General features: G+C 38.3%; 6 protein-coding genes and 2 long non-coding RNA genes across 10 annotated transcripts; 4 read left to right on the forward strand and 4 right to left on the reverse strand.

Annotated features, from left to right (window-relative positions):
* Positions 1-304: 304 nt before the first annotated feature.
* On the forward strand, positions 305-2,587 carry LOC111779555 (uncharacterized). 2 transcript variants are annotated; one of them, XM_023659616.2, is made up of 7 exons: positions 305-621; positions 999-1,040; positions 1,176-1,258; positions 1,346-1,447; positions 1,554-1,768; positions 1,987-2,084; positions 2,161-2,587. In XM_023659616.2, the coding sequence occupies exons 1-7, from the start codon at positions 480-482 to the stop codon at positions 2,406-2,408; spliced, it is 930 nt and encodes a 309-aa protein (XP_023515384.2). In that variant the 5' UTR covers positions 305-479; the 3' UTR covers positions 2,409-2,587. The 2 variants fall into 2 exon arrangements, with proteins under 2 accessions (XP_023515384.2, XP_023515385.2); XM_023659617.2 differs by having other exon boundaries at positions 306-621; positions 1,990-2,084.
* Positions 2,588-3,089: 502 nt separating this feature from the next.
* Positions 3,090-6,447, forward strand: LOC111780383 (transmembrane 9 superfamily member 10). The gene is made up of 7 exons (XM_023660764.2): positions 3,090-3,399; positions 3,906-4,070; positions 4,160-4,269; positions 4,358-4,466; positions 4,560-4,672; positions 4,773-4,923; positions 5,031-6,447. The coding sequence occupies exons 1-7, from the start codon at positions 3,289-3,291 to the stop codon at positions 6,186-6,188; spliced, it is 1,917 nt and encodes a 638-aa protein (XP_023516532.2). The 5' UTR covers positions 3,090-3,288; the 3' UTR covers positions 6,189-6,447.
* A 144-nt stretch (positions 6,448-6,591) lies between these two features.
* On the reverse strand, positions 6,592-9,885 carry APO2 (APO RNA-binding protein (DUF794)). Its single transcript, XM_023660765.2, has 4 exons — positions 9,748-9,885; positions 8,939-9,107; positions 8,492-8,847; positions 6,592-7,514 (listed from the first exon to the last, which is right to left on the reverse strand). Exons 2-4 carry the CDS (start codon positions 9,104-9,106, stop codon positions 6,683-6,685), a joined length of 1,356 nt encoding a protein of 451 aa, XP_023516533.2. The 5' UTR covers position 9,107; positions 9,748-9,885; the 3' UTR covers positions 6,592-6,682.
* An 851-nt stretch (positions 9,886-10,736) lies between these two features.
* On the reverse strand, positions 10,737-13,922 carry LOC111780385 (nucleoid-associated protein At4g30620, chloroplastic). The gene is made up of 7 exons (XM_023660766.2): positions 13,765-13,922; positions 12,652-12,803; positions 12,395-12,495; positions 12,259-12,298; positions 11,717-11,788; positions 11,111-11,167; positions 10,737-11,033 (listed from the first exon to the last, which is right to left on the reverse strand). The coding sequence occupies exons 1-7, from the start codon at positions 13,832-13,834 to the stop codon at positions 10,959-10,961; spliced, it is 567 nt and encodes a 188-aa protein (XP_023516534.1). The 5' UTR covers positions 13,835-13,922; the 3' UTR covers positions 10,737-10,958.
* Positions 13,923-15,457: 1,535 nt separating this feature from the next.
* LOC111780386 (uncharacterized) lies at positions 15,458-17,107 on the forward strand. The gene is made up of 4 exons (XM_023660767.2): positions 15,458-15,639; positions 16,094-16,164; positions 16,262-16,655; positions 16,748-17,107. Exons 1-4 carry the CDS (start codon positions 15,529-15,531, stop codon positions 16,940-16,942), a joined length of 771 nt encoding a protein of 256 aa, XP_023516535.2. The 5' UTR covers positions 15,458-15,528; the 3' UTR covers positions 16,943-17,107.
* Positions 17,108-17,331: 224 nt separating this feature from the next.
* On the reverse strand, positions 17,332-19,290 carry LOC111780387 (uncharacterized). Of its 2 annotated transcripts, XR_002812847.2 has the most exons (4): positions 19,158-19,290; positions 18,985-19,022; positions 17,728-18,806; positions 17,332-17,645 (listed from the first exon to the last, which is right to left on the reverse strand). It is a non-coding gene; the product is annotated as an uncharacterized LOC111780387 (long non-coding RNA). The 2 variants fall into 2 exon arrangements; XR_002812846.2 differs by lacking the exon at positions 19,158-19,290 and having other exon boundaries at positions 18,985-19,108.
* Positions 18,813-20,071, forward strand: LOC147787357 (uncharacterized). The gene is made up of 3 exons (XR_015413750.1): positions 18,813-18,946; positions 19,032-19,392; positions 19,424-20,071. It is a non-coding gene; the product is annotated as an uncharacterized LOC147787357 (long non-coding RNA).
* A 388-nt stretch (positions 20,072-20,459) lies between these two features.
* Positions 20,460-27,163, reverse strand: LOC111779859 (eukaryotic translation initiation factor). The gene is made up of 9 exons (XM_023660036.2): positions 26,655-27,163; positions 26,159-26,230; positions 25,672-25,767; positions 25,224-25,439; positions 24,611-24,705; positions 22,819-22,906; positions 22,394-22,744; positions 22,052-22,294; positions 20,460-21,956 (listed from the first exon to the last, which is right to left on the reverse strand). Exons 1-9 carry the CDS (start codon positions 26,844-26,846, stop codon positions 20,925-20,927), a joined length of 2,385 nt encoding a protein of 794 aa, XP_023515804.2. The 5' UTR covers positions 26,847-27,163; the 3' UTR covers positions 20,460-20,924.
* Between the last annotated feature and the right edge of the window lie 808 nt (positions 27,164-27,971).

Consider the following 27,971-nt stretch of genomic DNA (forward strand, 5'->3'; position numbering starts at 1 on the left):
TTATATTTATTTCTTTAATATATATTTTTAATATATGAATTATAAAATCTTGCCATGATTTGAAATAAAGTTATTTTTATTATTATTAATGGTCAAAATTCGATATGGTGTCTATGTCTCAATAATTGCAAATATTTATTCAAAAAATTGAAGTAGAAAATATTATTTTAAATATTTTCAATCATATATAATCACTTTATTTGTTGGTAGAATACTCATCTTCGAGATTGGTCACGTGACCTGGGCATCGAATTGTGGGACTCTCACGTGCCTCGTTAAAACCCAGTGCCCTCCCTTCGGACACGATCAAATTAACTAAGTCTCTCTCTCTCTCTCTCTAAGCTCAGCCACTACTGATTCCTCAACCTGTACCAGAAGGATGGAATGTGGCAACAGGGTATAGCTGATTCTGATCCTTTTTAGGTTTAGAATCAATGATTAAGGAAAGGTAGGGATTGAGGAGGAAATTCTGGAGAAAAATGAGTGTTACTTTGACTGTAATGACCTTCAATCTCCATGACGATCAACCACCAGAGAGTTCAAATTCATGGGAGAAGAGGAGGGATTTGAGTATCAGTGTCCTCACTAGCTATTCTCCGGCGATTCTCTGCACTCAGCAAGGTAGGTCGCTTGTTTTCTACTGCACTTCTACTCTACTTTATGGTGTTGCGTATTTGATTCTGCGAATGCTTGTGGATCTTGATCCTTGGTGGATTTTGTCGCAATAGTTCATCTGTGTCTTCGTCGATTCGAGATTTTTTGTTGCGTTTTTGGTTCTATAGGATTTCGTTGGAGTTTTGAAAGGCATGGCCTGGGTTATTTTGATCGGAAGCTCCATTGTTGTTTGCTCCAATTCTAGTAGTGTGGACATTTTAGTGGAGCGTTTTTTTGGGGCTAAATTCAGTGATTGAGTTCGATACATTTGACTTAGAATAAATTAGTCTGCTCTTACAATTTGCCTCTCTGATTCCTTAATTTCTTTTCCCTAATGAGTTCAGGTGTGAAATCTCAGTTGGAGTTTCTTCAGCAGGGCTTGCCTGGTATGCGCTTCTACTGAGATTATTTGTATGAACTTGTAGGCTTGTTATAATGATATAGATAGTTTCATAGGTCTCTAGTTTTTGTATTTGTATTACATTCTTAGCCTGTAATTTGGAGTATTGAATCTCTTGTAGGCTATGAGAAATTTGGAATTTCAAGAAAAGGATCCCATGACGATTCAGATGAACACTGCACAATCTTTTATGACAAGGAGAAGGTATCGGATTATTTTCCTCTCTGATTTGGTATCAGTTTTAATTCAAGCTTGATAACCTGGTGTGCATTTCATTCCTCAATTAAAAAGGTAGAGCTGTTAGAAGGTGGCACGTTTTGGTTATCAGAATCGCCTTCTGTCCCAGGAAGCGTGTCGTGGGGTTCGATTGCTCCGCATATTGCGACATGGGCGATATCCTTGAGTTCTATTAAGAATTATCTTACCTTGCATTTTAACATATCCTTTTGACTTTGTATGGATAACCTTGAGGTATTTGTTAACTTGACATGATGCCCACACATTCCAACTGAAAGGAGTCGAGCCTCCTGGGTTCTCGTTTCAGATAGTAAACACAAACATGGACGAGCTCAACCCCCGTGCTCGTAGGCGAAGTGCTTTGCTTACATGGCAGCACATTGCATCCTTACCTCCTAGCTTGCCAGTTATATATTGTGGAGGTTTCAACACGGAAAAGGAATCGACTACGGGTCGTTTTCTTCTTGGGAGATCGAGGTAATCGAAAAATGTGTATTCGAATTAGTATTGATCGACCTGGATAGTGTGTTCAATCCAATCTATAGGTTATCTTTGAACTTTTTCTGTCTTAATCAGCCTTATTAGCTCACATAGTTCATTGATCTTTCTCAGCTGACAGATCATTGTAGATTTTGTATTCAATTACAAAACTTATTCTAGCTCTAATTGTTTCGTGGCTTCTCTTTCGTGCCTAGCAGAGAAAAGGGTGCAGTGGGGGACATGAGAGATACATGGGCAATCGCTCGGGCGAGGAAGAACGTTTCTCTCATTCGAACCTATCATGGTTTCAAAGGTATGCAATTTAGCTTAGCCAAAACTTTCTTAGGAGCTTGTTCAGCCTTTGCCCGACTCTGCCAGATTCTTTTCAGGTGACAAACAGGGAGCTTTCGAGTTTTTCAAGCTGATTCTACGAGCGCTTTGCCTTTGCTGGGATCGCCAAACTCAAGATCTACATGTAGATTGGATTCTATTCAGAGGTAGATCTTTGATCCCTGTCCTGTGTGAAGTGGTGAATGATAATATCGACGGGTTCTACCCGTCGTCTCACTACCCTTTGTTTGCCGAATTCATGCTTCCTCGTACCGTCAGAATGCTTGAAACAACAACTCAAGAGTAACACTTGATCACCAATCTGTTATAACTCAGAATTTCCCATTTTTCCCTGTTTAAGCTCCAAATGATCTGTTCATTGGTGTTAGAAGTAGATGTTTATATCAGCATGTTCTCTGTACTGTTTTACACTGTATGATAATCTTCAAATGACACTTGAACTGCTTCAAAATTGCTTCTGAGAGATCTCAAAGTTGTATCAAATGTTCTTCCATGTTAAGAAGTTGTTTCAAGAATTGGTCTCTTTAGCTACCAATATCTATCAGAATGGCATTATAGCCATTGAGGTTTCAATTCTATCCGAGAGGAATATCTATCATTCTCTATGACCCGAAACGGTAGATATATGAAACGTTCTTAAAATTTCAAGAACTTGTTAAACACGAAATTTAAGTTCAGGACGATGGACGGAGGATTTGAACGTGTAAGGTCTTTGTCGGAAGTATATATTTTATACCATTTTTTAAAATTATATCTGAAAGAATTAAAAATCTAAATAAAATACGAAAAAGGAAATAAAATTGTTGCTAATTTTGGCGGTTAAAATGAATCACACATCTCATTCTCTTTGCAAATTAAGTTAGAAAATTTGAGTGAATTTGCGCTTAACAGAAAATGATGAATCAGAACCAATGTGTTGGTATTGCAATCTACGCCGCACGTTATGGCCACAAAAGATGATCGGACGGTTGTGAATGGCCAATGGCTGCACCGTCTTCTATAACTCACTCGGCTTCGGCGAAGAACAGTAATTATATTCGTCTTCTTCTTCTGGTGGTAACGAGAGAGCATAAGAAAACCAGCGATTTACAGTCTCTGAAAGAGGGGGAAGAGATTGTTGAAGCAAGTTTTGGATCTTGGTTGGGTTTAGATCGCCTGTCTAAGCCATGGCGAGAGGGCCTCTCGTGTTTCTGCTTTGGATCTCCGCATGTCTCTTCCTTTCCTTCCGTGCTTCCTGTTTCTATCTTCCTGGTGTGGCTCCCCAGGATTTTCATAAGGTTTGTAGAATTCGCATCTCGTTTTGATTCAATCAAGGTTGCGTTGATTTTTTCTTTTCTTCTCTGTGTTCGCCATTGGTTTTGGTTCTTGCGTTCCAGATCTTGCGTTTGCGTGTGATTATTGGGCGTTGATGCTTTTCTTGCTATTAGGGTGGTTGAAAATTTGAGAATTCGTTTTCTTTTAGGTTTCTTTCTCGGTGCATTTCATTTCTCCCCTGGTAATGCTTGTCGGTTGTTCGACATTTTTGTGTCTAGAGGTCTTGGATTTGGAAAGTAACCCTATCTGATTGATCTTTTGAACTGGAAATGAAGTTTTAGGGAGTACCAAACTGGAAATGGGTTGGAATTATCAAATTACTGAGAGCATTTCATGTTTGATTCCATTTCAGTTTTGCGCTGAATCTCCGCTCGTTGTGGGATAAAATGAGAATTCAAGCGTTTCCTTGGTTTTCTGTTGAATTGTAATGAAATGCAGCTCAAGTGTTTTTATTCTTTTACTGCTGCAGGGAGATCCTCTGAGGGTAAAAGTAAACAAATTGACTTCCATTAAGACTCAGCTTCCATACTCTTATTATTCCCTCCCTTATTGTCGTCCGAAGAAAATATTTGATAGCGCTGAGAATCTTGGAGAAGTTCTTCGTGGTGATCGTATAGAGAACTCTCCTTTTGAGGTATGCTATAAGCAACCTTCTCAGTGATCTTTTTTTTCATTTTTGTTATCTATTTAACTTCTAAGAGAATTTATTATTGTCTGTCACAGTTTAAAATGAGAGAACCAAAGATGTGTACTATTGTGTGTCGCATAGTTCTTGATGGTAAAATGGCGAAGGACTTTAAGGAAAAGATCGACGACGAGTATCGGGTGAACATGTAAGGCAACCCTTTACACGGACCAGACATATCGATTTTGATGTTAACGTATGGATTATTTTTGTAACTACCCTTGTTGTATATGCAGGATTCTGGACAATCTTCCTCTTGCTTATCCCATACAAAGGAATGATCAGGAATCTTCAGTTGTGTATCAACATGGCTTTCATGTTGGTCTCAGAGGACATTATGCTGGGGTACATGATCATACGTTTAGAATGTGGATAATTTGACATCTTCATGCATGTAATCTAGATAGATAAATAACTATGTGTGTTTGATTTCTGCAGAGCAAAGAGGAAAAGCATTTTATCTACAACCACTTGTCCTTTACGGTCAAGATTCACAAGGATCCTGTAACTGAGTTGTCAAGGATAGTAGGATTTGAGGTCAAACCATTCAGGTTCTCGTACTGCTTTGCTTTCCTTAAGTAGCATTTTTGAAGCCCACTTTTAGATAAAAATTGTTAAGCTATTAATTTGGTTGATATATTGTATCATTAGTGTGAAGCATGCGTATGAAGATTCTTGGAATGAAAATACCCGCTTGACAACATGTGACCCGCATGCAAAACGGCTGGTCACCAACTCTGAGACCCCTCAAGAAGTTGAAGAGAATAATGAAATCATCTTTACTTATGATGTGGAGTATTTGGTCAGTCGCCGTACAACCCTTGTATAGAATTTTATCTGCATCTTTGTTATCTAGTGCATGCTATACTTCTCCCTCTCTAATTCATTCTCACTAATTGAATGTTATAGGATAGTGATGTGAAATGGGCATCAAGGTGGGATACCTATCTTCTGATGGCTGATGATCAGATTCACTGGTTTTCTATAGTTAATTCGTTAATGATTGTCCTTTTCCTCTCGGGTATGGTGGCCATGATTATGTTGAGAACACTATACCGTGATATTTCTAAGTATAATCAATTGGAGACTCAAGAAGAAGCTCAAGAGGAGACTGGTTGGAAACTTGTCCATGGTGATGTTTTCAGGCCTCCATTAAAATCTGATTTACTCTGCGTGTACGTCGGCACAGGTGTTCAGTTTTTTGGCATGAGTCTTGTCACCATAGTATTTGCTGCTCTTGGTTTCCTATCCCCTTCGAACAGAGGGGGTTTAATGACTGCCATGCTCCTACTCTGGATCTTTATGGGCCTTTTTGCTGGCTACTCTTCTGCTCGTCTATATCGAATGTTCAAGGGAACAGAATGGAAGAAAATCATGGTGAAAACAGCTTTCGTGTTTCCTGCCACTATATTCTCCATTTTCTTTGTTTTGAATGCTTTAATCTGGGGGGAGAAATCCTCTGGGGCAGTGCCATTTGGAACCATGTTTGCTCTGGTATTCTTATGGTTCTGTATCTCGGTTCCTCTCGTCTTCGTAGGCGGCTATGTTGGGTTTAAGAAGCCAGCAATTGAGGACCCTGTGAAGACTAACAAGATCCCAAGACAGATACCAGAACAAGCTTGGTACATGAAGCCTAGTTTCTCCATTCTCATCGGAGGGATACTCCCTTTTGGGGCAGTCTTCATTGAGCTATTTTTCATCCTCACCTCCATATGGTTGCACCAATTCTACTACATATTTGGTTTCCTCTTCATTGTGTTCCTCATCCTGATAGTCACTTGCGCTGAAATCACAATTGTGCTCTGCTACTTCCAACTGTGCAGCGAGGACTACCATTGGTGGTGGAGATCTTACCTGACTTCAGGGTCCTCTGCACTCTACCTTTTCCTCTATGCCGCCTTCTACTTCTTCACAAAGCTCGAGATAACGAAGCCGGTGTCGGGGCTGTTGTACTTTGGGTATATGCTGATTGGTTCATACGCTTTCTTTGTGCTGACTGGTACAATCGGATTCTACGCATGTTTCTTGTTCACAAGACTCATCTACTCCTCGGTGAAAATTGATTGATTCCTCAGAGAAATGTTATATATATACACATTTTGGAAGTTTTTGTTCATGTAGTAGAAAAGGAGAGGAAGAAAAGGCTCACCCTGTGAGATAGCTAAAGAAGACACACAGCATCTCCTGGAAATTGTTTCAATTTTTTCTCTTTTTCTTTGAATCTTTATTTTAGTACAGGCTTCTTATTACTTCTTGTTGTTCATTGGCCCTTTGTTATGTTCTGTGATAGTGTAATGGAGGAAACAAAATATCATGTGGTTCACTCTCTGCTTACTCTTTCCTTGAATAAAGTCTAAGAAATCAGTTTATGTAAATTTGAAGAAATACAAACAAGTTTATGTGCAAATCATTCTTCTTCAAACCGCTTTTCTTGTTTCTGTAAGTTGATATTATTATAAATGGAAGGAAGTACCATCTAAAGCCAAAACCTAGCATATATTCATTCTGAAGGTATAGAACAATGTTTAAGTGGTTAAATATAGAACAAGAAGGGAAACACCTCAAACTACCATTTCAGCCTCTTTAATGTCCGATGGAATCCCCACGTCCATTCGCATGGTTGATTTGTACTTGTCTGGGATAGCAGCGCCGGCTTGGATACATATTTCAACTACAGCAGGCGCCTGTCCGTAAAAGTTCCTAAGCTCCCTCTGCAATGGAGGGCCATTTACGTCTGGGACGTGCCAAACGTATCGCGGTGGTATCAGGTCGTCGAGCACAGCCCTTTGCCAACCATGTTGTCCGTTTCGTTGTTGGTGCTTGAAAGCTCCACAGTTCTGTGCTTTGTGCCCACTGCCACCAATATGTACCTCTGGACAATACCCACATACTCTCACTGGATACATCTTCATCAGTCTTTTGGCTCCTTGCCTCATCTGCTCCCATGCTTGAAGCGTTTGGTCAGCAAGCCAAGCTATATCTTCTTTGTCACTTGGGGCAACAACATCAGAATCTGGTATTTCTGTGAGTAGAGGTTTCAGAGGTTCTTCTGGTTCAGGATCTGGTAGTTCACTTTCATCTGCGTCAATGAATTCACTTTTTGAGATGCGGATGATTGGTTTCCTTCTCCTCTTTGCAGGATATTCAGGAAGATCGACACCCGCTTGAATGCAAAGCTCAACCACTGCAGGAATTCGAGGAATTGAGTATCGTTCCTGATGAGAGATACGTTTCCCAAGACGATCGTAGAGGTGGTATGCTTCTACTGGCAGGAATATGTCTTCAAGAATTGCCTTTGTCCATTCATGAAGCCCCTTCCGGAAATTGGCATTTGGCCCTCTGCATGACTTGAATGGATGTCCAACAGGTCCCACATGGATTTCATTGCAAAATCTGCATAACTTTCATCACATTTAGACAAAGTTGTGAAGTTCTGTTTGAGGAAGAAAGTTGTTGGATATCTCACATCAAACAAGCATGACCCTTAAATTACAATGATGATCAAATCAGTCCGAACATGGGAGTGGAAGTTAGATTAGGTAACTATAAGGCTCAGAAGCTATTTTTCAGTATGAGATTCATACGATTTCTTAAGTGCAGTGATGTCTGACTTCTGAGATAAAGATGTCTGTGTACAGGATTAATGGTGCCTCATATCAGTGGTTCGTTCAATAGTATTGTCTATTTCAACCAATCATACGAGAATTTATCACTCATTTTCATGCTAAATTGTTATGCACACGTTAAATCATATTGATAAAAGGAGGCACATTAGAAAGTTAGCGAAATATGAAGTCCAGCAGTCTTCAAGCAGCTTAATGCAAAATATAATCTCCAATCAGACCAACAGCAATAACCATCAATTCTGTTTAAGCTATTTGGATCACAAATAACTGCATAAAGTAAGATTACCTATCAAAAAATGAATGAAGTTACTTGCAACGTAATGACACTTATGACTATCACTTATGACTATCTTATGTTTCATATTAGCATAATGCAGTGATGAACTGGAAATAACATGATCATGTTTGATATTCCGAGTTAAAATGGTAAGAAGATTCTTTCAAAGGGTCAAACTATTAGGAGTCATGACTCTCCATAATGGTATGATATTGTCCACTTTGAGCATAAGCTCTCATGGCTTTACTTTTGATTTCCTCAAAATGCCTCATACCAATGGAGAAGTATCCCTTACAATCAAAATGCCTCATACCAATGGAGAAGTATCCCTTACATATAAACCCATGACCATCTCCTTAATTAGCCAAGGTGGGACTGCCTCCCAACAATCTTCAATACAAACATTTCAAATGTGGCATGTATTTACTTTGAAGGACAAGCAATTTGAGACTAAAAACGAGAATTACCCGCAAGCATGAACAGGTACCACCTTTAAGAGCTTCTTGAGATTGTTGATCAAAGTAATTCTTGCATTGAATACATTGTAGGCTATTGGTATCATGCTCTTAACTGTCAACCCATTCTTTGGAGGTGGTATTGGTTTTCTCGGCTGGCCTTGACTCTTTTTCATCCTCTCCCTGGCAGCTCTTCTCAACTCCACAATGGGAACTGGAAATGGCTTCTTCTCCTTCTTGGAATAGTACCGAGGAAAATCAGCATTTTGGGGATGATCACATCTTACAGCACATGAATATGAACAAGGAATTTTCCAGGATGAAATCATAGATTTGGATCCGGCTTTGAAGTCAAAGTTACTAATATGCTGAAAATCACAATAGAAAATAGAAAATTCAAAATAAGGTAAGGCACAGAAGCTTAGAGCAAAGATTGAAAACATAAGAAATTATTCATACCTGCAAAGAATCCAGCAAACTAAGACCTGGGCCTACACAGGGCTTCACAAATTCAGACTTCTTCTGAAAGAAAATTCTCCGGGACTCCAATTTTGAAGGAAATTCAATCCATTTAACAGAACAAGATGAAATAGTACTAAAAGAGTAGTTACAAGAACTACAATCCATCCTGAAACCAGAAAAACTTGCTTACAAACTAGGGATGCTGAAAAATATTGCTTACAAACTATAAGATTTACAAACATATAAAATGATTAAAAAGAAGAATTGAATTGTAGAAGGGATAGAAAGATAGGGGAAGCTGAATGACGATGCAACTAAAAGGGCACGCAATGCAGGATTAATGGGCCTTCTGGAGGATCTTATTGAGCAAATTCAAGAGCTATTCCAGATTGGATTAAGCTATTAATCATTCAAACACAAAGGAAGTCCGAAAGTAGCACAAATCTTAAAGCATACCCTAAACCAACATCAATAAGATCATCGGAGCGACAAAACAAACTGAATTATGCATATTACGTGCAACTAATCGAAGAACCTATCTTTATAATTAGAAACCCACAAAAGGTAATATTATCAAACACATGGCGGGCAAGGGCAGGAAACAAAACGTTCATAATTCCCCAGTCGTCCGCTTCAGCTGGAAATCATTATAAAGTAAATTCGTAGTAAACCTCTAAAAAAGAAGCGCATACTGAAACCCAGTACAAAGAATTCGAACTCCAGCAAGAACAAGCAATGGAAAAAAGGGTAAGAGGAAATGGGAATGGAAAGACAACAGAAGAAGAAGAAGATAACTGCGAACTTACAGGAAAATCGATGTATTTGCTGAGAATTGTTGTGAAATAGAATGAGGATGCTTCGATTTTCAGTTAGGATAGTTATCCAGTGACAGTAAACAGAAGAATGAGAACGAATTTCATGGCTAAAATGCCGATTAATGTTTGGTTAATAATAAATAAATAAAATGGAAATTGGAAGAGCAAGGAAGTTTTGGGCTTTATGTGGACCATCGTCCTTCCTGAATTGGGCCTTTAGAAGAACGGCCCAGTATTTTTATTGATTGAACCCTTAGAATGGGCCGGACGTGGGATCGTCTTTAATAACTTAAGATTAAAACGGAAATTGGAATATATTGCTATCGAGAGAGTACCAAAGGTAACAGGTAACCTACTTTTGGGCACGCGGAGCCAACGAGTTCAGTCATAATTCTAAACAAATGACGAACTCCAATTTTTTTAGAATCTCTAGAGGGAGGGGTGAAGGATGCTCGACTTTGACGAAAGCCTACAACCATGGAAGACGATTTTTGGGACAATTTATTTTATCGAGTTCTTATTTCTTTATTTATCCATCGATCCAACGCAAAGAGAAAAAGGCCAAAATTGAGTTGTAGTTTTGTTGTTCGCCGCCTTGACACATTCTCTTCTCTCTCCGGCATCGTTCCACACCGAAAGAAAGAGTGCAAAACCCCGGGCCAACATGTGGCTCTGCTGACATAAAGCGAGGAGTTGAGTCTGTACGGGTGAAACGAAGTCACTTTCGAAACCATACTTCCTACAGCTAACACGTGTCCAATGAGAACGCACAGCTCAACAGAATGTGAGCTACTATACCAAATTTCCTGCTGCCCATCAGGAGCCGAATTGCAAGGTCATGATCCGCAAGGGAACAGATCACTCATTCTTCCATTAGTGTTGAGCCTTCCATTAGTTTTAAGCCTTTTCTTTTCAAGAAATCAAATGTCTTTCCCTTGATCAAACCCAAATGCCAATGTCGATATCACTTCTATAGCAGATTCAAATTTGAAATCTCGTTTTCATCTCATTCTTTCGATTCTTTGATACCACAGTAAGTATCTCAGCTCGTCTTTTATACATTTAGAGATGGAGAAAAAGGTTCCCAAACGTTTAGTTCACCAGTAAAAACCAATATGGAATTTGCTGCAGAAGTCGGATTACAATTAGTCGTCTCACTGCCGCTGCGTTTACAAAACTGATGCTCGACACACATAAACGGTCTACTTTAATCCCTCACCGAGGCCCTGGGGCATGCCTAAGCTCTGAGCAAGATCACTCATTCTTTGCTTCATGGCCTGAGAATCAAAGGACCAACCGTCAGTTCTGCATAAATAAGACTTGGTAACTAAATTCGTATTGGAACAGGTCTTACCTGAACACTCTTCTGATGTGCATCCCGATATGCTTCAGTAACCAGAAGGGAAAGTTTCTGCATAGTAAAGTAAATCTCTGAATATTTGGAATGTTCATCATTAAACACAATCAGAAATTTTAATAGTTATTATTTCACTGTGTAAATGTGAGATCCCACGTTGGTTTATGAGAAGAACGAAACATTCTTTTGATGGGTGTACAAACCTCTTCCTAGCAGACACGTTTTAAAAATCTTAAGGGGAAATCTGGTAGCAGTGGGTTTGGGCCGTTACGGTAAACCTCCCATTCAAGAAATATCCTAGCAAACATATTTTTTACAACGTTACTGGCAACTATATTCTTAGATAGTCAATTATGGATATCAATTTATTTGATAGCCAACTTCCAACGCAGGCAGGCCTTAGTCTTTATAGCCGGCCAATTTTCAAACTTGTGAGGTCTAATTCCACCGGGCACCAACATGGAAGAAGATATACTCCGAGCTTGGATTAGGACAGGACAGGTGGTGCAGCATTAAGTTGTGACTTGAGGAGGTAAATATTAGTTCAATATAAAGATGCTTATTAGGAGCAATGACATTTCAAATGTTAGAGTGCATACTCACTTCTGGTCCTAATTTCATTGCAGCCTCAGTGATCTCTGTGCGAAGAGGTTGCTGGTTCCCGGATAATGTCACCTAAAATAGTCGAACAAAAAATGTTAGGCAGATGCGAGGTGGCTATGAACCCATTCTTTAATTTAATAATTCTCATCAAATGAGATGGCTATGCTAGGCCTTGCATGGAACCAATTAACATCTCAGGGTGATGGCCCCAAGAGATTTTAAACCCACAACAACCTGGTTGAATATAAAGAAATTGGATCCACTTATCATCTTAAAACAAGAAAGAAAGATTGGTAATCACAAACTCTAGACGTGGTCGTCCCTCTAAGTAACACTTAAAACAAATACATTAATGATAAATACAAGTCATTACTTCAGAATCTGTTCTTATTTACTAGCTACCTAAACTCAAGACGGGGAAACATATTTTACAATCTTAAGCAAAATTCAACACACGTTCAATTCACTAACAACCTTTGCGATCACATAGTTATGGTCAAGGTGAAGATGAACTTGGCGCAAGAGATAAAGGTGGAACATACCTTTATTAGCTCTCCTTCGCAGTAGCCATCAAATTCTGCCCTGGAAAACAGAAACATAGAGGGAAAAAAATGTTCAGGCAACATACTAAAACAGAGAAAAACATCTTCAAGATGTATTTAACTTGTTTAGTCTTACGCTGCAAGTTCTTTTTGTACACGCACTGCCTCTACTTGGACAACCTGTTGCGCCGTCCTCACAGTCTCATATAAATTCTGCATATTTCCAAAGATTCCTGCCTAAAAGAAGTTAACAGGTCAAGGAAAAGTCACTTTCGGTCCCCTGACTTTGAAAGACATTTCTGTTTGGTCTCTAAATTACTGAAGATGACAAATTTATTGAGCATGATATCAAAATTTATACTGTTTTAATCATATTGCGGATCAAAATTCTACCTTTGAAGGCGCATCATCACTCTTCTCCCCATTCTCCTTTTTTCCCCCAAATAAACCACAAACACAAAGAGATCTACTATTTTTCTCAACTTTCCAAGGGCCATAAGGTGAGATCCGCGCACCAACTATATTTGACTTTGAATTTAGGTTACCTGTAAGAGGCAGCCAGAAAAGAACAAATTCTACATTAATAAGTGTAGTGTGTACAATCAAATGTCACAAAAAGTGGTCTTCGTCTCCAATTTCAGAATGAAATTTTGGAAAGAAACGACAACTTTGCAGCAGCAGAAAAATTTATATTCTCCGAACTCCAAAGCATTACATTCAAATTATAAAAAACAAACCACCAAATTCTAAAATTGTCGCGCACGTTCGGAGTGACTTCCTACTTTCTTTGACATAAAATACTCATTTCAACAATTGGAAAGTCATTCAAAACATATCTAGCTTGTTAAAATTTTCTAATGAAGTAGACGGGATTTATTCAGTTCTGACATTGGCATTATGAGACATGCAACCTGCTTCAGTCTAGGTTACGAATTAAGAACTAAACTTGACTGGTTCATGTCATTCCTTATCTATGAACTGTTTTTCAGGTGGATAATCTTACAGTTAACCCTAGTACTAGAAAGTTTTGAGGCTTATCGAAACTTATTAAATAGTTTTCAAGTTAATTTCCCAGATCACAGCCTTTTTCTTTCATGTTCTTTACAAAAAAAAGATGTACACAGGACCCATCTGCCTCCAAGTTCAAATCAAGAGGATCTCCCCCACTCATCTATCATAAATTTACTTCGATTCTACGAAAAATTTATAATTCTTATATAGAAATGAACCTAACCCATCCAGTAATAAGAACTGAGGGCACCGCCAGACAGTTCCATTTTAGGTCTAAACGCCATACTAATCACCTGCACCAACTTAGATCCCTCCGTTTGATTGAGTGGTTACGAAATAGCTACATAATATGCAATACAAAACTAAATCCCAAGCAACCAATTCTATACAGAGATACAGCAAACAATCCAAACTCAATTTCCTACGGTCTCAGCAACCAAAAAAAAAAAAAAAAAAAGAGTTCAGAGAGAAAAAGAGTTAAAGAATGGCACTAACTTCGCTTCTTCAAATCAGAAATCCCTCGGAGATTTGGCACTTGAGCACTCAGAGATATTGTCGACGCCATTGCTCAAAGCTGTGAATGTGCCGAGGAGAAATTCGAAAGGATAAACTCTGAACTATTTAGTAGATTTTCGCTTCCAAACATCACCTACCGCTTACACTTCTTAAAGAACGGACCAATAAACAAAGACCACGTTTCTTAATATTTATTTTAACAAATATAAATTATTTTATTTTTGTGTCCCAGATTAAAAAAAGTCTCAAATTCACAAAACTGAGTAAAATTGTTCAGTGTCTATATTGTATTTCATTTTATTATTATTATTATTCTTTTTTATGTTTTACAGTATTTTTTTTTAATAATATAATAAAATAATTATACGCTTATAGGTGGGATGAACTGAGCTAAGCAGGAGTAACGTCGTGTACTTAATAAAAGTAGAATTTAAGCTAAATCTCAAGTCAGATCGATTCGAGCTAGTTTCGCATCATATTGAGCATTTTAAAATTGTGATCGGGGCTAGAGGATTGAATAGTTGAAAAAGGTGAAGACCAAGCAACATCTCCCGAACCCCCTCTACTCATGTATGCTTATAAGATACTACATAGATGTTGTAACACTCAACATAGATATCGGTTTAGGCACGACACGATGCTTATAAGATATCACCAAGCATGCTCGATCTATTATTTTCTTTAATATTATTAAGGATAATTAATTCAAAACACTAAGAAATATGCTTATTTTTTAATCATAGTAAAATGTTAATTAAGCACTTTGGACAACTTAGTCCTTTACCTTCTCCATCTTCGAAAAAGCTGAGTTTGAGGCTTGGAGATGAGGGGTAAAAAGGGAAGAAGAGAGGGAAAATAAAGGGGTAGTTTAGTAATTCTGTATAAGAATTGACCTACCCGCTATAACAATGGCATCCTCCCTCCTTTCAGATTCATGAACATGGCGAAGGAAGAAAAGATTGTGATGAAAAAGCTAGGAGGGAGGGGGTGCCCTACAAAATAAGGGACTTCCCAAGCAATAGAACCAGCCCAGCCCCTGAATTGGATCCGATCTTCGTCCATTACAGGCCTGGATCGAGCCCTCAAAGCAAAATACAGTCTCTTTCTCTCTCTCTCTAGAACCCTAGAAGTTTCTCTTGTTGCAGAAAAGGGGGAAGAGAGAGAGGGAGAGAGGGTTGGGGCGCACCCCCATCGAGGAGAGGGAAGAGTCTGCGCCATTCAAATTGTGTGTCGCTCTGTCGTTGGCATCCACGGGCATTGAATGGCCCAGGTGGACCAGAATTTATGTAGAAGGAAAAACAAAAAACGGGAAGAAAGAGTTGGAAAGAAAAGAAAGGAAAGGAAAGGAAAGGAAAGGAAAGCGAAGATGATGGATATCGAGATGTCTTCAAATGTCCTCCAACCAAACCCACCTCTCACAAACATCTTCATCACTGTCTCTGAAAACAACAATATTTTGCACCGAGTTATGTGGGCTTTTTTGGGTTTTAGTTGGCTCGGTCAGAGATTCACAGAGAAAACAGGAAACCAGGAACCTTCACCCACCCCCAACCCCTTCCTTCGCTTCCTTTCCAATTCCCCCATCAATTCCCATCCATTTCTCTTTTCTCTTTCTTCTTTCTCCTTCTTCTTTCTCCTTCTCTCCCTCTTTCTTTCCCCATCTAACGTTTTGGTTCTTTCCCCATCTAACGTTTTGGTTCTTTCCCCATCTGGGTTCTTAATTTCCTTCCTTCCTTCCCATCTATGAAGAAGATGAAAGGGGCTGCTGCTCTCTCCCAATACCCTGTGTATGAGGATCCCAAGGCCAGATTCAAGCATCAGGGTCTCCTCCATGATTATCAGGTCTTGGAGAAGGTAATTTTCTTTTGCAGCTTCTACGGATATGGGGTTTGTTTAACTCTCGTGATTCTATCAGATCTGGCTTTCTTTTGATGAATGTTTGAATATTTTCTTCAGATCTTCTCATATATTGATTTCATGCGAGATTTGGGTTGTTTCTTTTTTCATAGAGTTTCTGGTTTGGAAGAGGGAAAGACGATTATGATCTATTAGCTCTCAATCATGGAAACTTGATTTTTCCCCCCTTTCTTTCGTTGGGCTAAGCTAATTCTTCCGAGTTCTGAACTGGCTATTTTCTTGGGTTAAGTTTTAGCCCTCTACTTCTGGTTGTTCAAACGATGATATAAGAACAAAGATTTATAGATCATCCTCCTCCCCTCAAGTTCTGAGTTTGTGACATAGAGATCGGTTTAAGACTCAGGAATGTTATGGATGAACAAACAGTTGAAAGTTTTTGTTTTCCTTCCAGGAAACAGGAACTGTCAACAGCAAATTGCAGATTATGAAGCAAAAGAAGATGACCTTGATTGCAGAAGTCCGGTATAATCTTTACATTATTACATTGTATTTGTACAGATCTTCATCAGGAATTAGTGAATTGTTTAGGCCTAACTATGAGTCTACGTTTATATTGAAGATTCTTGAGGAAGAGATATGAGTACTTAATGAACAACCAATTATCAACAAAGGAACATTATTCAAATGGAGATCTAATGCAGCAGAAGCAATTTCATAATCAAGTGGCTAGCAATAATAAGAAGGGGAAGAATGTTGCAAGAAGAAGACCTGCTTTGCAACCTGTCATGGCTATCTCTGATATAAACCAAAAGGAAAGAATTGACAAAGGATTCAGTGTTCCTCTCCAGAATTCTACTCCAATTCCTGTTCTTGACTTAAACCAGAAGGCAAAAACTTCTTCTAGGAAGAAAGCCAATCAACAGAATCCGACGCCCGTTTTCGACTTGAACCAGAAGGAAAGAATGTATAGTGAGAGAGACATCACTCCATTTTTTGATTTGAACCAAATTTCGGTAATTGTCTAAGGGGACTTATTTGGCTACTAATGTTATGATTGCTAAACTCTATCAACCTCCTCTCCCTAACTATTGTTCCTTTGGTTCAGATAGAGGAAGAGGAATTGCAGACTCGTTACGAGCCATTGAGCGCGGTTGAGTTGAAGAAAAGCCTTCTTCGAGGAGGGAACGACGAGCGGCAAAACGATATCAAGATTTTGGCGTGCAGGGGCATTGGAGATGGTCCAAGTCGAGCTGGTAAGAGGAAGATTTCATGGCAAGACCAGGTTGCTTTAAGGGTTTGAGCTCATTTCTATCTCTAGTGTCACTTAGAACTCTAGTAGTTGTACATGTATTAACATTTAAACAAAGAATGATGATGAAGAATCGAAGTGGCAATCCTTCAATCCATTGTCTAGTTCTTCTGTAGAGAAGTAAAGCATGGCCTGGAATGCTATCAGAATTCTTAATGGCTGTTGGCTAAAAGCTTAAACCTCAAACTTTTCTTCTCTAGTTGGCTAAGCTCTGATTCTTTCTACATGGAACTAAATTGCCTTCCGTATATGAAGAATATCCGTTTCGACGAGGAAATTTTCGCTAAGATCAATCGATTAAACAGTTAAAGCTTGCTAAACAGATTTGAAAGAACAAGATTCTGGTCTACGAAGAAGAAAATGCGGAGAATCAAGTGGTATGAAGCTTCAAAGTCGAGTTATCGAATACTAACATTGGCCATAAACAAGGTCCAAAGCATTACAGAATATAACACTCGACTGCTCTGCTGCTGCTACAACAGAGCCAACACTTACAAACCTATAAGAAGAACACATAAACTAAAGAAGCCACATGAAACATCCCACAGCAACGAAGAAGTTGATTTGATCCGTAAAGGGTTAGCATCATTCTTCGAGTGCCCCCTATGAATGTCGTTCCCCCCGCCATAAACTCCTCTTGCTCTCATAACCGTCTTTGCAGCTCCAACGTTTATCTGCTTACTGTCCTGCAAATCTGCAGATGTAGCAACACAAGAAAGCAGTTCTTACACACTGTTTCTCAAGTGCAAGATTCAAAAGACTGTTAGATTTGTTACCTTTTCTGGACCTCCCCTGCTTCAGGTGCTTGTAAGGATCATAAGCTTTGTTGGTGAAATAGGCTTCAGATGGACAAAATGGAAGGAGACAGAGGCAAAGAAAGGAGATGAGGAGCAAAAGGAATGGTCCTTTCCTCATGTTTGATTGATTTTTGGTGTTCAAATCCAATCTAACGAGCAATGGAGGGGGGCATACATGTTTTTAACCACTAAAAAGAAACAATAGTGGCCCCCTATAAAGGTGTATAGCTCACAGACAGACATATTTGGATAAGAATATATACTCAAATCATCTTTTTCTTTCCTTTTCTTTCACAAAAGAATTCAAAACTTACCTCTTAAAAAATTGAATGTGTGGCTTAAAATGAAGTTCCTTTTGTAATTTCTTCTTGCATTGTTCTTAAATTCTAGGAATATTGTATCACTAACATGATATTCCTAGAATATAACATTAAAATAAGAAATCAACTCATCACCAAGGAATAAAAACTTGAATTTGATGTACTAACTACAAAGAAAAGAATATTCACATAATGGTGGAGCAAAATAAAAGATGTGTAGACAGAATGTAAAGGAAACTTAAGTGGAGAGATAATGAAGATGAAGATGGAAAGAATTATATGATAGAAAGTGTGTTTGTATGGTTATGATTCATAAGAATTAGTGATATCTGCATTGATTATGATTATGATTGAACTCCCCTAAGCTGATTGTCAACTAGCAGTAGAGGCTTTTTCGTGCTCAATGACATGTCCTCGATGAGTCTCAAAGGCTGTATTGTACCTTAATCTTCACCGAGAGCCTTCTTGATGGATGAGTCTCAAGGGCTGCATTGTACCGTAATCTTCACCCAGTGCCTTCTTGATGGATGAGTCTCGAGGACTGCATTGTACTGTAATTCTACCTAACGCCCTTTTGATAGACGAGTCTTGTGGGCTGCATTGTACCGTAATCTTCACTCTCAAGGGCTGCACAATCTTCACCCAAGCGACAGGCAGAATCCTTTATAGACGACATAAATCCGTGACAAAATAAGTGGCCATGATGCCACTATCCACTTAGTGTCCACCTTGTTAAAACTGAAAAAGAAGCAAAAAAATTAATTACTTGTTTAATATGATTCCGAAGCGATAGGGTTCTTGAAGAGAAAGGGTGAAGAAGAATAAAGTGCGATGAATTGATGAAGATAAGACGGCAAATCTTGTTTTGCAAAATGCAGGTAACTCACTTTAGAAGATAAAAGCTATAATTCCTTACCTTCTTCAGTTGCCCTGATTCTGTTCCATTTCTTTCATCTGCAACAGAAGCCATTAGGCAACAAAAAAATGAAGGAACATTCCCAATCATCTCATCTCATCTCATCTCAAATTCGAATAAACAGAAGGTTACGATGAGATAATCGCGAAAAAAATGTTCGGACGGAATAAAACCTTGGGAATGCCGGTAGCACGTTGCCAGTCGCGTCTTCGGCAAGCGTCGTAGGCCGATTTTGGCGAGTTCATCGAGATCACGAGGGGGAAGCGCATTGCTACTGTGTTTAGCCTCTTTGATTGCGAGGCAGAGGAAGTTGTGCCTCTGAGAAAGAGAGGCCTCCATTTGTTGTTTCGTTGGGGAAGATTGGAAGTGCCTGTATCTGTGTGATCGAACATGGAGTTAGGTTGAGAGGCGAGGAGAAGGGGCGCCATTACCAGTAGAGTTTGGTGATGTTGAGAACCCATCATGGGGATTCTTTGCAGGAATGGGAGCTCCATTGAAGGAAGAAAAAACAGAAACGAGGCTAATGTTAGAACGGTTCGTAGGACGAATCATTCATAGCCATAAAACAACGAAAATCAAAGAACGACATTCGGCCAGACGACGATCTACTGGGAACCATCTGTAAACCTTCTTTTGATACTGATCTTCATGGCCGAAGAGGATCCGGTGTGTTTATCCGCCCACCTATGCTCCGATGGATGAAGGATATTCCGGCGGAGTACTCCGGTGAAAGAACTCGAATCATCGCCATGATAAGTCAGACGAGATGGTGAGAGAGAAATTAGGGCTATTGGAACAGGGAAAATCGAATTCGAGGATCCGAGAATCGAGGTATAATGTGTAATCGCATAGATTTAGACTACAATGAAGATGAAGTTCAGATTTTCGTTTCAAATTTTGCCGCGTTTTAACAATTGAAGTCGTCGGAATTTTCCTTTCACAAACATTTTCCCGGAAAATCAAGATTTTCTTAGTTCTTGTAAGCTCCGTGAGATCCGTGTATTTTCACCATTATTTAATTATGGATATCTTCTAAATATTTATATAAAAAATTAGCGGTAGTTTTGTTTGTTAGGATCTGTTTTTTTAGGTTCAACTATAAATTAATCTTTAAAAAGATCAATTTATTAATAAAAAATTAAACTAGATCAAGAACCAGATGGACATAAATTTCAAAGTTAAAGACTAAACTTCAAATAATTTTTATTTTTTTATACTAAATTTATTTTATTTTTAGTCCATACATTTTCAAATGCTTATTTTTTATTTTTGATTGTAGGCCTATTATTTTAATGTTCATTTTTTTAATTAAAATATGGTGAAGCAATAAATGATAAAGTACATTCCAAGGCATTGTCGTCAAATAAGAAAATGTGCAACCATCACATCACATCACATCACATGTACTTCTCCTTGTCTATTTCAGTTGAGTATTTAATAATCTTTCCAAAGGAAAAAAAAAAAAAAAAAAAAAAAAAAGGCAAAAGCAAGTAGTTTATCATTAACTATAGCCCAATTTAACAGCCAACAAGTCCCAAAGAAACAATAAAATAAAAAATAACATGATTTAACATATTTTTTTTAATAAAAAAACATATTCAGAAAGAAAAGGAAAAATAAAAGGAAAACAGGATCCCTTGAAGGGAACGCTCTTTTTGAGTTATTCAGCCATATGATTTAGCCATGCTTGGAGAGCAAAATCCATGGCATTGCGGGGGGTTCATTTTTCACTCTCAATAGACATGCTACAGACTCCGAAAAAACAATATACAACTCAATTAAAATTACCTGTTCTTTGTAGCCACCATATCAGATAATGAAATACATGTTGTATGTCACATGAGGAAGGCAAATGGAGCGGGGAGCGCCGCGTCAAAACCAAGGACGAGAAGTTTCATTCGATGTTTGTAACAAGAAAGCTTGAAGCAGTAAGATTCACCTTAATATGCCAGATTTCGACAGCCTTCGATATCGGATGCCAACGAGTCCAATAATCCTTGTCCAGACACATTGGAACTAATCGTCTTCAAAACAGCATCAAATATATCTTTCCTAAACCTGTCGTCTTCCACCTTCTTAATGGCCTCTTTCACCACCTGAAAATCCAAACCACCAGATATAACAAGTTTCCCAATTATCTCACCAAAATTGATGGGTGCTTTTGGTAAATCAATGCCTGCGTCATCGAGCATGGAAGCATAAAGCAAGCATCCAGTCCCAATGTCACTAGCTGTAAAAACCTTCCTGGAGAGTAAATAGTCCAGAAACTTTACAACTGCTTCAACACATGGTGGGCTTTTCTCTAGGGCCAAGGAAATGGCTTCTTTTACAACCTCAGGGTGGTAAGCTGGTGACATGAGTTCTTCCACGCACTGTAAAGCTTCATCCAAAATCCGGATACTGAAATATTCTTCAAGAAGAGAGTGAGTTTTCTTTCTGAGGTCATCTTGTTTTAAAGATGCAGCTGGAACCTGTGGTCGCTCTGCAGGTGGAGGAACTGTTACTGCGGCAATAGGTTTATGAACCTGACCAGAGGGCTCTAACCCATGACCAAAGTTAACAGGACGAGTAGTAGATGCACCTGCACCCTGCAATAGAGCACTATTCTTATTACTAATAAGCCCACCAGTACCCTGGGGAAGTAGCCTTGCATTCAACGCTGATCCTTTGCCAACGAACGATGCTGAGCCACGCCCAGATCCATCTGCCCCCCTTGGTATAGGTCGGGTCCTATGTACCTCCCAATTGTCATTATCCATGCCTGGCATACCAGGCATCTTCCTAGTTCCTGGCATGCCAGGCATCATACCCCCAAAACCAGGTCGATTGATAGGGAAGCCCCCAGGGCTGGTGTTCCCAGGAGAACCAGACACAACGCCACGATTATTTCTCATATTAACAGTAGCACCAGGACGTAGTCCCAGATTTTTTTCTGCCTCTGTATGTATTTCAGTAATAGTTTTGGCTTTAACCTGTAGGAAGAAAAGGTTAAAGGCATTAGAACTAAAATCCAAAAATTTGTTCGATCAACCAAAGAAAGAAAGAGAGAGAGAGAACAAGGGTCTACCTCTTCACGCCTAGGAACCCAGTTGTTGGCACGCAAATCAAGAACATCACGAACCATGAACTTCAGTCGTGGGGCCAACTGAGTGTGTGTGGTCAGTTCTTTCAATCGGCCAAAGTACATGTCATTTATACGTCGTGACTTAGTGTTCTCGTCTAGCTGCTTACCTATGGTGTTAAAGAATTGACAGATGGCCTCAACATTTTCTTCGGCAGGACAAGATTTGTTATCGGGTCCTAAAAGTTCCTGAACACAACACAAGCTATCAGAAAAGGCAGCATTTTACAAGATTTAAAGGAAGGATGAAACAATCAGCAATAATTCAGAAGGACATCAAATAAAGACCTGCACAATGTGGTGGACGATTTTCTCAGGCACCATCTTTTGCTTCAGAAGCTCTCCAATTAATCGAATATTTCCAAGAGTACGAAGTTTCAAAAGTCTGTCTTTATCCCTGCGTTCGCTCTCTTGCTCAGGGGCAGTCATCTGCCTAAGCTCTTCCCTCAACTTGTCAGCACCTTCAAAAGCCTCCTGACAGATATTTAAGAGGACTCGTTTAAAAGTAACTTCTCTACCACCTGGTTCATCAGACGGAAATTGTGGTAGCTTCTGATTCAGATCGGAACATAATTGAGCATACATGGGGCAGAATGTGGGTTCAAGAACGGCCTTGTCAAAAATAAGTGAAATGACATCCTGCATTGCAAGCAAAGTGAGATGGGGGAAAAAAGTAGCATCATTCTTGAATCAAGCGAGTGGATGAAGATAACCTTCAAAATATCAGCGGAGGTGATTCCAGAGTCAATTAGCTGACCCTTAAGGAGATCGAACTTTTCTGGTGTTAGCTTGTTCAATATCCTGCATAACCAATGCACTTTTTCGTAAATACCACAATATTCAATAGTTAACAAAGGTTTTGAGGCATTAGCCACAAAGGTCACCATCAACTTTGAGGCACGGCTTTTGGTATAGGGGATTAAGGGGCATATAGAAGAGGCATCCACCTCGATTTGAACATGCCAAAGCGTAGAGAAAAGGGATTGTCGGTTATCATTTCGATTTTAAGTGGCTATTGAAGCTTTTAATTCTGTCTTGGAAGTGCACAAAGCCTCTCTGCCTCTTGTATATAGGCGATCCGGAGGTAGGTGATCCAAAAAATTTCTAGTACTACACAGAGTATATAGTACTATTCAAGTATATACTACTATTCAGCATCTGACGGGTCATTAGATGATGTTATTTTACTCTATGGGTGCACACAATTATTAAATGCTTCTTTTATGGCTAGCAATGAATAGTAGTATGGAACCTTTCCTGCCGTGGTACTTGAAATTTTCCCGTAGGTTACCTTCACCTTCATGCATTAATGAAAAGAATTTGAATTTGGCAGTTAAATGAATGTCATGTATCTGTTTTGGCTATTATGCAGGATACTTAATCATCTGTACGTTTAATTTCTGAAATAAATGTGCTTGTGCATGGTAAGTATTGATGTGGATCTCTTCATTTAATGAGGTGAGTTATTTTGATTCATTGGTTCGCATGGATGGTCTTTCCAAGAGGCTAGATTATGTTGTCAAGTGCATGTAAGGATGACCTAGAACATTTAAATGGGTCTCAAGTTTCCAAGAAGCCTCATTCATTGCTATGTGACCAAAGCATGCAAATTTAAAACAAGTTTCAGCGGATGAAGGAGATGAGGTTCTAAACAAGGCCTTCGTTAGCATATACATTGCAATATTGTTTCAGAAAAATCTTCTTACGGATATGAAGGCAGTCTTTGTTCTTTGATTGATGAGGGGCATTCTGGTCTGGAGGCCCCTCCCTGCTCCAATTGATCCCTCCGAAACTATTGTTATGGATCCAAGAGCTTCTTTGGGCCTTCTAGGCCAAGTTCATCGTCCTTCGTTCGTTCTCTTTTCAGTAAGGAAAATCTATTTCAATTTGGTTTGGAATCCTAGAGTTCTTTCTAATGAGACTAAGCTTTAACATAGTTTTGGTTTTCTGAGAGTTTCTACCGGCAACTTGCTGTTTTAGTGCTTCTACTTCATTTTTATTACATGGAATTTCCTTTTGATGGCCTCATTGGTGGTCTTCCTGCTTTCGGTTATTGGCTCTTTAGTATGGTAGCTTTTCATTGACTGATCTTTTGGCGGTTGGTTGGCTTTGGTGTCTTGCTCCTTGTGGCTGTGGCTATTCTTTCATATTTTGGGGTCTTTGTGTGGTTGGGTCCTTTTGTTCTTGGAGAGCCTGTATTGCTCTTCTTTTCTTTTCTTTTTTTGGCTTTTTATTTTCAGTTTGGCTGGGTGTTTGATTATATTTCTCTAATACACTGTTTTACATTATTATAATTTCAATCCCCCTTTTAAATTTATGTAAAATACTTTTTCTGCTTACACTAAGCATTAATACTATTGACCAGGGCCTCGTGACTGAAAATGGCATAGAATGCCTAATTGTAAGGGATAGGGTGAGGAGTACAACAAAACTAAAATCCAATTCGAAATTATAAAAGGAAGTGAAAAGGAGAAATTAGTAACTCATGTCATTAATATGTATTACCCCTTTACAGTCTTCAAGACACGATCCTTATCAGAGAGAGTTCCTCTCCTAGCTGACCATGGTACCTCAGCTTTGATTAAAGCAGGGGGTCCTCCCTAAAATAAGTAAAGTAATGATAAATAATTAGACATATGGCTTTAACAGCTACAATTTAGAAACAAATGAGCGTAAGTATAAGTGCCCTGCACAAGTCATTTTTCCCCCACTAAATAAAATAATTTTGTTTTTCAGAATTATACATATATCTTGTCAGGGATTTTCTCGATAAACTGTGGAGCAACACATTTGTTCAAGGAAGGGGTTGTACAAGGATGTAAAGGAAAAGTCTAGATAAATTTAAACTAGAATATCAAAATTCCCAACGACATAGAAGCAGTTAGTTGAGCTAGCAACGTGTGAGAGTTAAATTACATACTTCAAAATGTACATCATAAAGTTTACAGGGAACAAACTGTGTGTGTGTGTGTGTGTGTCTTCAATGCTAATTGATTTTGGATGAGGTTTGAGATCTTGTTCTTGTTTAAAATAAAAGTTAGTGGAGATGTTCTTTTCTGAGTGCATCATTTCAACGAAATCAACTAATGAAAACTGCAGGAAGAAATACAAAAATTACCCCTTGGTTAGGAGTGGTTCGGGTCCAAGATGAGTGAGGATCTTGACGATTCAATTGATTTGCATCTTGCTGTCTAGAGTCAAAATGACCACCAAAATCTCTATCCCGAATTGTTTCCCTGGACCTATCCTCTCCAGAAGCAGAGAATTGGGCAGAACGGCCACGCCAGTCACGATTGTCAGGCTCAGAATAGCGATTCTGAGACGGATTAAGTTGCTATAAAAAGGACAAGGAGATGTTACAGAGAATCATCAACGAAGAAATACTTCAAAACCCTGCTTTTCATAAATTACCCTTAACAAATTTGAGTGGAATCAGATGGTTAAGAATACCACTAGGTGCAGATAAAACAACTTTAAATTTTAATGAAGGACCTCTTACAAACCTTCCAGCACCCCCAAGAGAAAGCAAGAAAACAATCAATCAAGTGAACGACCAACATACTTACATTGCTCTCTCCACGACTCCAACTTTGTTCCTCGCCAAAAATTTCCACTTCAATATCCCGTTTAATTTTTAGTATATCATCTGGAACTTCCACGACCTTCAAGAAACAAGAGGAACCAATCACTCAAAAAACATAAAGAAATAGCTACGTGATTCTCTACAAATTCTACGCAAAAGCATCAGTACCGGTAACTGTGACTTTGAAATATTTAAAGAGTACTTAAAACGAGAAAATAGCAATCGTTTCTTTTTCTTTATTTAGAAACAAGGAGAGGCGATGATCATAACTAAAAGAACAAAAAAGATTTAATGAGAAAATGCATATCAATCAAATTATCCCTTTAAGAAGCCAAAGTTATATATTTTTATTTGATTCTGAATACGAAAGTATAAAAGTTCACAAGATATTCACGGAGAGGAAGTAGACACATGCGCCGTGGAGACTATTAGCTTATTTTGATAAAAATAAATGAGGACATGGTGTTTACTTCCTGAAGCTGCAAAAGCTGATCTCGGGTATACCGAACACGCTCACGACCCTCAAACCGTGAATCTCCAGCCTATTAAAAATGGAAAATGAGGGTTAAAACAGAATCCAACGAGAAATAAAAATGATGCCCGTACAAAATTAAAAAGAGCAACAATATACGACCAAATATTTCTGCCATTGGATCAATTCAAGATGAATTAAACCGGAAACTAATAATTAACTTTCATGATTTCCACATCCCCATCGATTAAGAAGCCCAGATTGCAATCTTAACTCCACCAATTCAAATCAAGACGCACAAGGAAGCAATAAACCCCATCACAATTGATAAACAAAAAAGCAAATAACCATTCACGTCTGACATATCGAATCCACAAACCCGCACGCTCAAACGGTTTCAGAAAACAAGATTAGGACATTGAAAGGTCAAGATCCAAATCAAAGAACAAGTGTTGGTGAATAGAATCCAATAAAAGACCATCGTAGGCACATACCTTTACAGAAAAGGAAGAGGAAGAAGCGCCATGTGGACGGAGGGTGGGGAGATCAGAGGAAAACGAACCAAAGGCAAAAGAAGATGAAGATGATGAGGAAGATGAGGATGAAAGCTCAAAGCGAGGACCAAGGAGTCTAGGTCGACCGCCACCAGGTCTCAAGCTTAGAACCGTCTGATCACCTTGCTGCATAACTCGATCTCTATCGCTCAAGGAGGATATCTCCGCCGCAGGACCAAGAAGAAGGAGGAGGAGGAGAGGGAAAACGAAGGAGAGAGAAATCGGAGGAAGAAGATTCAGCGGCAGTGCGCGCTGAATTGGATAGGATTTGAAGAGAAATGAAGCTTTTGGTTTTTATCCGTTTCTCTCTCTTGTAATGAGAGAGAGAGAGAGAGAGAGAGAGAGAGAGAGAGAGAGAGGTCTGATAAACAGAAGAGAGAAAACGATGAACCGGTTGCGGGAGCCTAAAAAAACCCTCCTTTCCCACACTCTGCTCGCTCGTCCACGCCAATCTCCTCCCTCTCTTTTCTTTTACCCTCCATAAATATAATTTTCCATTTTCTGATTTAATATTATAATTAAATACTATTTTAAAATATATTCCTTCCCATCAATCTTAAAAATTTTATTTACTTGCGTAAAAAAAAAAAAAAAAAAAAAAAAAAAAAAAAAAAAAAACTCATTTTTTAATTGCTTGGTTAATAATTTTTTTATATTAAATTATTAAATGGTCAAATTTATAAAATTTTAATGTTACGTCTAATTAATCAATCAATTATTAAAAAGATATCAAATAAGTCACGAATCATCTCTAATAAAAAATCATTATTATAATATTTCTTTCTAATTTTGGTTGATAATTACATTTATATAAGTTAATTTAAAAGTTGTAATATAAAATAGTAATAAATGGTTTAATTTATTTACTTATTAATTTTATTCGCCGTGGTTGTTTTTTTATTTTTAGATTTTGGTCGAAACATGTTTACGATTATATTTTTTTTTTATTATTACGTCAGAGTTGATTTCCAAGATGATAAATATTTTATTTCATTAAAATCGTTTAAAAAATAGATATTTTGTTCAACTTTGTTCCGATGATGGTTTTTAAATTTAATTAGATTGTTCATATTATAAAATATTATAACATAAACTACCTCTTAAATACTTAATCCAATTTAAAAATTATAAAATATTAGTGCATAAAATATTTATTTATTTAACTATTATCAAATATTTAATAAAAAAATTATAATTTGAAATATTACCTTAAATAGCTAAAAAATATATATATTTAATAGTAGTTGGAATTTAAAT

This window comes from Cucurbita pepo, chromosome 18, assembly GCF_057944985.1.
Source record: "Cucurbita pepo subsp. pepo isolate OVF chromosome 18, ASM5794498v1, whole genome shotgun sequence".
NCBI classification, from domain to species: Eukaryota; Viridiplantae; Streptophyta; class Magnoliopsida; order Cucurbitales; family Cucurbitaceae; genus Cucurbita; species Cucurbita pepo.